General features: G+C 41.6%; 1 protein-coding gene across 1 annotated transcript; it reads left to right on the top strand.

Moving 5' to 3' along the window:
* The first annotated feature begins 585 nt into the window (after window positions 1-585).
* On the top strand, window positions 586-8504 carry ttk (ttk protein kinase). The gene is made up of 25 exons (XM_070966709.1): window positions 586-643; window positions 1252-1339; window positions 1443-1665; window positions 1757-1863; window positions 1958-2101; window positions 2258-2333; window positions 2417-2498; window positions 2624-2733; window positions 3367-3445; window positions 3598-3697; window positions 3846-4068; window positions 4358-4464; window positions 4816-4959; window positions 5056-5228; window positions 5465-5610; window positions 5691-5817; window positions 6220-6315; window positions 6399-6556; window positions 6712-6863; window positions 6981-7105; window positions 7364-7438; window positions 7529-7705; window positions 7958-8054; window positions 8225-8310; window positions 8386-8504. The coding sequence occupies exons 2-25, from the start codon at window positions 1252-1254 to the stop codon at window positions 8470-8472; spliced, it is 2982 nt and encodes a 993-aa protein (XP_070822810.1). The 5' UTR covers window positions 586-643; the 3' UTR covers window positions 8473-8504.
* Window positions 8505-9143: the final 639 nt, after the last annotated feature.

Here is a 9143-nt window from a genome sequence, read left to right on the forward strand (position 1 = left end):
AACTTTGAATGTGTGTCTGTTGTTAAGAAATCGTTGAAATTAATTTTACACTCACTAAATCAGATGGGAAATTATAGTATGGAGAAAAGTAAATTGACAGCACCAACAGTATTGGGATAAGTTTAGAACGTTATCTGGCTCTAAAAAGAAATTATGCGTGTTATTTAAGTATAGTATTAGTATATATTATATTAAGTGGCAGATCATCTCGCTACAGTCAGAGATAGAACAGATCCTGGTCAAGTACAGACTCAGTGACCACAAATTGGCAACCAAAAAAGGAAGATACAAAATGGCAACCAACAGAAAAGTCAAACTGTTCCACAGATGAGGATAAGAGAGAGATCACTTCCTCCTGCAATGTAAAATATTCACTGAAATAACACTGCTTTATGAAAAAAAAAAAAAAAAAATCAGGACACAGAGGGAGAATAAAACCTGAAGGTGGCAGTAATGCGACATCGTCGATGACAATTGTCTGAAAATCTCCAAAAAGAAAAGGAAGAAGAAGTAGCCACAAAATATCCAATCAACACACGCCTTGGACGGAAGTGGCATATTTGAAAACTGGCAGATGAAGTCGAGCCTTTTTCCTGCCCTGCAAGTGGAAAAGGGGAGAAGGATTAATAAAAACGTCAACACGGTGAGATAATTTTGACGAAAGATATGTCGTTTTTGTGCTATTGAAGATGACCGTATACATGTTTAACTTTATGTGAGTTTGCGTGACCCACAGGGGAACCAGTTCGCTAACCCAGTTAATGTTAACAATACCGCTAACGTGATAGCAAACTCGGCTAACTCAGATTGTAAACAAGAAAGAGTAAATTCGTAATTCTTGAATATGTCACTGAAACGCTTTGTTGCCTCACACCAAGCAACTTATTCAAACCAGGTGTCTTCAAGAAAGTTGACGTGAAGTCCGTACTTTTCGTCAGAGTCGAAAACTGAAAAATAATCCACAAAGCTGTCCGTCATTGTGGTAACGTAACCTAAGTTACCGTCGCATGTGAATGTTGAGGTTGTCCTGACATTAACGTTACTTTGCTAGTATGTTAATGTCACTTACAGCGTCACCGTTTTGGCAGAGGCATTTTATAAAAGGTCTGAAGTAACGTTTATGTGTCACTAATACACATTGTCACACCAAGTGACGTTAAAGAATGATTAAATGCACGTAAACTGTAATAAACACTGTATGTCTTCACTCAGGCTAATGCGAATTAACCTTATCTAATCCCTCAATTTCAGATGGAGGAAGAAGAACATACAGACAGAAAGCAGCAGCTTGCTATGCTTTATCAAAAGCTCAACAAGATTAAAAAGTATCTCAATGAAGGTAATGGTACGATGAGACGTCCTGTCACCGTCAGAGCCACATGCACCATGATCCATAAGTCCATACTTCATACATTCATCATGACACCTTACGCTCGTTACAGATGACACGGACGATATTAACCAGGTCATCAGCTCCAACTCACCTGAATCGTGCCTCTCTTATCTGACGGACCTGGAGAAGAAAGGGGACCCTCACCTGGATTATAACCACCTCACTCGACTTGTTGACTTTTATACCAGAGTCTTCTCCGGGATGCCACTGGGGAAACACTGTCAGAATGAGAGCTATGCCAGGATGTTGGTCAGATTTGCAGAGCTAAAAGCGTGAGTAACCAAAGTTATTACTTGGACAAAGACCGTTGTCCTCTTTCCAGTTTAGCTATTAGTCTGATCTTCTTCTTTTTTTATATTTTAGCATTCAAGATGGCAATGAGGCAGAAGCCAACTTCAACGTGGCACGGTCTCACAGCCAGAACTTTGCATTTGTTCACGTCGCACATGCACAGTTTGAACATTCTCAAGGTAGAGAGGAGCTTTTTGTTGTTCTTGTACACATAAGCACCTTCTCATGACGTGCTCGTGGAGTGTTTTAGTGTCTGCTATTTCATCTTATCAGGCAACACAAAGAGAGGCATTTACATATTGCAGAATGCTATTGAACTGGGTGCCAAACCAAAGGAACTGCTGGAGGCGGCCTTGCAAAGCATACAGACGGGGAAAACACAGCTCTTCTGTTCAGAGGATAAGGAGAATGTACCACGTGAGTGTTTATCCGTGTTTTAGTCCATGACTTTACATGCTGAGATTACTTTACTGGTGTACAGCAGTTCAGAAAAAGACTTGTCTGATGTTCACATTTTGCTGTGTTTCTGTCTGCCAGTATTGTCTAACAGCGATGTGCACGATTCTGTCCAAGGCTCAGCAGTGCAAAAAGTAAGCAGAACATCAGACGGGACAGGAGACTTGCAGCTCTCCAGTATTTTTGGTTCAGGGTAAGAATGAAACAAACACTTTCACAAAGGCCTCTGTTTGATTTTAGGCAATGTCACATCTTGTGTTGATCTCTGACCTGCAGGACCGAGCCCCTCAGCGGATCATCAGATGACCAGCTACCAGGCTGGAGATCTGGATCTCAACGCAAGAGAGCAGTTGGCATGGTGAGACTTACATTTCCCCTTCTTGTGTTTTACACTTATGTAAATGTGCTTTTTTCAAAGAAAACGTGAAATTAATTCCCAAATTGCTGTTTTTTGAAGGTGTGTTCTGACCTTTTGTGTTTCAGCCAGGGAGAGTTCCCATAATACCTTTCTCTATCCCAGAAAAGGATGATGATGACTACATTAGTAGTTCCTCAAAGAGAAGTGATGCCTCACTTCAGACCAATTTGTCCAGGTACTTTTTATTCCTCTGTGCCATTTTACAAAGTGTAGCTTCTTTGCAGCAACATCCATATTTGAAGCATTGTAGTCACCACAAGCTCGTTGGTTTTGCTGATATTGAGCTTCAGGTGATCGTCATTGCACCAGGTGATGAAGCTCTCTCTCAGTCCTCTGTGCTCCTCTGTGAAAATAGTCTCTAAGTGAAGACAGCATGTTTCTGTGTTGTGTTGCCATATTGAATATGATACAGTAGTCAGTGTTGAAAGTAGCTTCTTATACTAATGAGAGGTTAACTTACGCTGTCATCTTGCTTCGGACACCAACGGTCCTTTTGCATGGACAGCAGGAGCGCCCTCATATGCCACTAATGAAAACAGCAACAGAGACCACACAACTGCTCTGAGTTAAATCAAACAGTTGCCACATATTTTTTAACATGCAGTCCTGTTTATTGAGCTGAGGAAATACCTCTTTTTGACATATTCTAAAGCACTGTGGCTGTATTGTGGCACATACTGCTGAGAAACCACAGAGCACCCCATGATTTTTATATCCCTATTCACTTTGCATGCAAATGCTTGAATATGTCAAGCAAATGTGTAATAATAATAATAATAATAATAATTGTTGTTTAACTTTGTCATAGGCAAACATCTGGTTCAAGCATGAACCCACACTTTGGGCTGTCATCCTCAAAGAAGAATGCCGTTGATGGAGATCTTCAAGTGAGTATAAACGAGCTGCCGTAGTTTGAGTCTAGCAAAGTCAGAATCAACACTCAATAGTTTTCATGATCGGCGCTCTGCTAAGCGAAGGTAGTCAGCTTGAGTTAAAGAAAGAAGTGCAATAACTTTCAGTTATATTGCTGTGTTTTCAGCCCCCAGCTGTCAGCCCAGAGCATTGCTCTTGGGAGGACCAGGCAGCTGTGGACTCCACCACCAATCTCCTTCACGCGAGAGACACCTCACGAATGGAAGGTAGTATATAACTCAGACAACATGTGCTACATAGGATGTTTGTTTGTTCAGTTTAATTTGTACAGCACTTTAGTAAACTGGTTGTTTTTAAAAATGCTGTACAAATAAAGTCGAGCTGTTGTGATGACATTAAGTTTCTCCCTGGCAGATGTAACATACAACTTCGACCAGGTCCTGAATACAAAATCCCCCGAGTCGTGTTGGACGTATCTGATGAACCTGGAGAAAAGAGGCAACCCTCACACAGACAACATCCTCCTTAATAAGCTCAAGGACTGCTACTCTAAAATCTTCTCCAGGCTGCCAATAAGACAGTTCAGCAAAAACGCCAGCTATGCCAGAATACTGGTCAGATACGCAGAGCTCAAGGGGTGAGTGTGGATGAAAATATCAAATGTGCTTCACAGTTTGGGACTTCGTGGTGTGTGCGTTAGGGGGGATTTAGGTGCGTGTGTGGTTAGCGTTGGGGATTGGAGGAAAAACAGTTAAGATTGAGATAATATTCACAGCATTACTGTATCTTAATCACACACTGATAGTGTCATCCAGATAGACACTATAAACCCAATTCCAGTTTTGAATTTTAATCTCTGAATCTTAATAAATTCTTTGTCGGATGCTTTTTGGGTGTAACTTCATTTCTTTCTTTTCCCTTTAAAGGATTGAAGACCCAGATGAAGCCCAAGACCACTTTATTGTTGCGAGATCCAACTGTAAAGGCTTTGCTTTTGTCCACATAGCACATGCCCAGTTTGAGGTTTCTCAAGGTACAATGGCTTTGTATTGATTTCAGTTTCCAGAGGGTTGATACATGAAATCCACAGACTAAATGCACACATGTACACACTTATAAATACATATTTTGAGGAATACATGCAGGTTTTAATCTTTTTCTGTGTTGTGTTCTGTTAAAAGAAAAAAAAAAAAGGTTTTCATATGGGCCTGTATCAGACAACATGCATGCTAAGATCGATATATCTGTGATTGGCCAATGATGTGTCGACCAAGCCCTACTCAAAATCTCTCAATGTGTTTAGTCAGTTAAGTGAATACTTGTCCAGTCACCATGTCTCCAACATAGAGTGAAAATATTATTTTTCTTCCTGTTTCCTTTCAAGGTAATATCATCAAAGCAACTTCAATTTTGCACAAAGCCCAGGCATTAAATGCCAGGCCAGCAGAGCTCCTGGAGATGGCCATACGTAATCTGAAGGCTGGGGAAAAACAGCTTGTGCCCACCAGGGAGGAAGAACAGCCCACAGGTAGAAAAGTCTTTAAATGTTACAGGTTAAGGTTAAAGCACTGACTTGTTTTATAACTGACTTTTTTTTTCCTAATTTCTGCTCTTCTCATCGTAGATTTGCAAGCAGCTGTCCCACCAAGTGTGCCGACTTGTGGGGGAAACCAGGAACTTCAGCTTCCTGCTCGGGTCCCCGTGAGGCGGTCAGTGGAACAGCCTAAACCTGCCAGCAGGGAGCCGATATCAGAGTGGAAGATGCCAGCTCTGGTCCACCGACATGTTTCTCCAGAGGTCTAATGATGTTCTTTGTCGACTATACACTGTGCACACATTTAAAACGTTTCATAAAAAAAGATTTACAAGTTATTTTATAATGTCTTAATTTGCTGATTCCATTCTGATATAATATTGTTTCTTTTTGTTTATGACCTCTTCAAATCATTTATTTATTGAAACAGATTCTGTTTTTTACTCTCAAAACCTAACCGTGGTGTTGATCAGATATTCCAAATTTATTTTCTTTCTAGGAAAAACGCACAACACCCCCCGACCCCAGACCTGTTCCTCGTGTGCTGGAGTCACTCTCCACTCCGTCCCTCCATCTTCCCTCCAGACTGAACCCACAAACAATCTGTGAGACACCCAACAGCCACAGAAACCCCTCTGCCAACAGGTAGTATCTTGAACTTAGAAATTCTCTTGTATCTTTGTGCCATCATGAAATTTGCCCAACTTTATCTCTGCCTCCCTCAGCTTTATCACTCCTGTTGTAAAGAGAGGCCCTGAAGTGTCTTCCTCTGCAGTGGCAGCACACAGAGCTGGACCCGTTCAGCAGCCCTTCACACCACTAAACCAAGCGCCGTGTTTCCAGACTCCACAGGTACAGCACGTTCATGCCCTGCCTTTTGTTGTTTACTGACACACCACATTCATTTCCTACATTAGAGGATGTATTGCATGTGTCCATTAACCAGTTGTTCCTTGACACCAAACACCTGCCATAACTGGTTCTGCAACAATAACTTAAGTGTCAAGAGCAGTGCAACGTGAATTAGGAAGTGTTTTTATGTTGTGCTTCTTACTGTGTACCCACTGTATCTGTTACTGATATGAAAGTGTCAACCACTATAGAAAGAAATCATTTTTTCCACCAACATTTATTGATGTTTCTGTTAGAGTTGCGATACCCATAACTTAAGTGTAAGCAGAGATGACGTGTTTGATAGCTGGACATGCATACAGCAGTGAACAACATGCCACTTTTGTCTGAATCTCTTTTTAGGCGGCATCCTTCACTGCTTTGTCAAATGAGTCTGTCACCATTAAGGGCAAGCAGTTCTTCATACTCAAGATGATTGGACGTGGAGGATCCAGCAAGGTAAAACGTTAGCAGGCAGCATTCATATGCTTTGCTGTTGTTGATGCAGCAGTACTTCACGGCTGCCTTTTTGATTCTTTCAGGTCTACCAGGTCCTTGATCACAAAAAGCAGCTGTTCGCCTTGAAATACGTGAACCTCGAGGAGGCCGATGCTCAGACCATAGAAAGTTACAAAAATGAGATTGAACATCTGAACCACTTGCAGCAGTACAGCGATCAAATTATCAAGCTCTACGACTAGTGAGTACCTGGCCTGTGCAAAGACAGCACATCAGTGCATTACACAGGAACCTTGACTCTTTGTCCTCTTAAAGATTTTTGTTTTAAAGTTAGAGGTCGACTTGTAATTATGGTTTCTGTTAGAAATGCCATGACGGTTGTGTATGTGTTTGCAGTGAAATAACCAACAGCTACATCTACATGCTGATGGAGTGTGGAAACTTGGATCTGAACACGTGGTTGCGAAACCGCAAAGCTGTGAATCCGCTGGACAGGAAGTTCTACTGGAAGAACATGCTGGAGGCCGTCCAAACCATCCACAAACATGGTTCTCTTTCTCTTTATCTGTTGCGACTGTTCTCTCGCTGATTCTCACTGTTTACTGAATGGCACGCTAAAATGAATTCACCTCTAATAATTGCACATTTGTGTTCTGTGTGTGCAGGAATTGTCCACAGTGATTTGAAGCCAGCAAACTTTGTCATAGTGAACGCTTCACTGAAGTTGATTGACTTTGGCATCGCAAACAGGATCCAGCCAGATGTGACGAGCATTATGAAGGATTCACAAGTAAGAATTATCATAATGTTGTCAGACACTGAGAATAGCAATCTGAGACTGTCAGTGGCCAAAAAACAAAACACTTGTATTGGACATACATTGACAATTGCAGCGCTCTCACTCAAAACTCGACCAGTTTCAGAAATTGGGACATAAAACAGAGGAAAAAAAGGTTGAAAAATACAAAAAGTTTCCCTTTAAGCTGTGTCAGATGTACACTCCAGGTGGAAAAAGTTGTACCCATGTAATAGTGTTTGTCAAACACAGGTTGGAACCTTGAACTATATGCCCCCTGAAGCCATCAAAGATACTTCATCCCAGCCAGGAAAAGCACACTCAAAGGTACTCCTGCTGAGACAGTGAAACTTATTCTCTAATCATTTCTGATCGGAGTACAGTGGTGAAAACCATTTTCTGACATTTTCCCCAAAGATCAGCCCCAAAGGTGACGTGTGGTCCCTTGGATGTATCCTGTACTGCATGACTTATGGGAAAACTCCATTCCAAAGCATCACCAATCAGATCGCCAAGCTGCACGCCATCATTGATCCTTCCCATAAGATTGAATTTCCTGACATCTCAGAGAAGGATTTGCTGGATGTGTTAAAGGTGAGAGAGCAGCGAAAGCTTTACAGGATAATCAGTCAGTGTCTTTACAGTCCTTTACTAATGGATGTATCTCTGTTCTGTGTGAGCTTGCATATGAATTGGCCTCTTGAAATTCTACAGGAGGAAATATGTATATATGAGTTTTTCTGTTGATCGTTGTTTAAAAAAAATCATGTCACATCATGTGTGTAGAAGCGTCGTTGAAGTGATGTAAAATGCAAACGGGCTGTTTTTATCATCCGATTGTTCCAGAGGTGCCTGGTTCGAAACCCCAGAGAGAGAATCTCTATTGCAGAGCTGCTGGAGCATCCGTACCTGCAGCTGAAGCCACAAGCATCACCTGAGCCAGGTGTGCTCACATAGACACACACACACACACACACACACACACACACACACACACACACACACACACACACACACACACACACACACACATCCATCAGTGGATGTGCACTTGGAAGCCGCCTTTGCTGTTCACCATGTGACACTGAACTGTCCTCAATTCACCTGTTTCAGATCAACCATGTAACAGCGATCTCAAGAGGATCCTTACGGACCTCGCCGCCCTTCAGTCTCCAAACAGCATCGTCCGAGCTGCTAATGTAAGATTTACTTTGTATAAACATCTTTTCCCCCAAGAAGTTTCTGAGATGCTAACTGCATTCTGCTTTTCACAGAATCTGGCCAAAATGTGCAGCAGTGGCAGGAAGCTGGATGTTGCAGAGTGTGCAAAGTCATCCTCTGAACTACCCTGGAAAATGTGATGGGATATGCACTCTGTTTCATTCTTCTTCTTATTTTTTGTTTTATTTTTATTTTTAATGTATTACTTTTTTGACCCCACATAACCACTTCATTACACGTTCAATATTTTCTGTAGATATAGAACTAACAAATCAATATTTGTATGTTTGGTGCCTTGAAGCAAACTCATTATATTGCCTCATTTTTACTTCTGTCTGATCATAGATGTAAGTTTACAACATTGTTAAATATACATACTGTATCCTTAGAAGCTGTTGGTCCATTTGTCTCATCTGATATAAGTATAGTATAGTATAGTATAGTATAGTATAGTATAGTATAGTATAGTATAGTTGATAATGATCATATCTGCATCTGAAAATGTCATGTAAAACAAAATCAGTTGTTTCTGGCTGCATTCAGTTCCCATAGTTCAGCTCCCATATGGCACAGTGCAAGGCCCTTGCTCTCTTTAATTTGCAGAGGAAGTAGAGGTGCTGGAGAGGTCCTCAGTGATGTGCACACCCAGATATTTGGTGCTCCTCACCCTCTCCACAGCAGAACCATGTTTGACTTTCCTGATGCCACAGGAAAGGTCGGCCCTGGCTATTCTCACACTAGCTGTGTCTGAAGGCGGTGTTCCAGGCCTTCGGCAGCCTGTGGACCCACAGGACCAATGTCATGATTCATT

The sequence above is a fragment of the Chaetodon trifascialis genome, chromosome 7 (assembly GCF_039877785.1).
Source record: "Chaetodon trifascialis isolate fChaTrf1 chromosome 7, fChaTrf1.hap1, whole genome shotgun sequence".
NCBI lineage: Eukaryota > Metazoa > Chordata > Actinopteri > Chaetodontiformes > Chaetodontidae > Chaetodon > Chaetodon trifascialis.

Coding starts and splice junctions, on each gene's coding strand:
- ttk (XM_070966709.1), top strand. CDS start 1,252: ATGGAGGAAGAAGAACATACAGACAGAAAGCAGCAGCTTGCTATGCTT. Junction 1,864..1,957: donor ACAGTTTGAACATTCTCAAG/GTAGAGAGGAGC, acceptor TCATCTTATCAG/GCAACACAAAGAGAGGCATT. Junction 2,734..3,366: donor CTTCAGACCAATTTGTCCAG/GTACTTTTTATT, acceptor ACTTTGTCATAG/GCAAACATCTGGTTCAAGCA.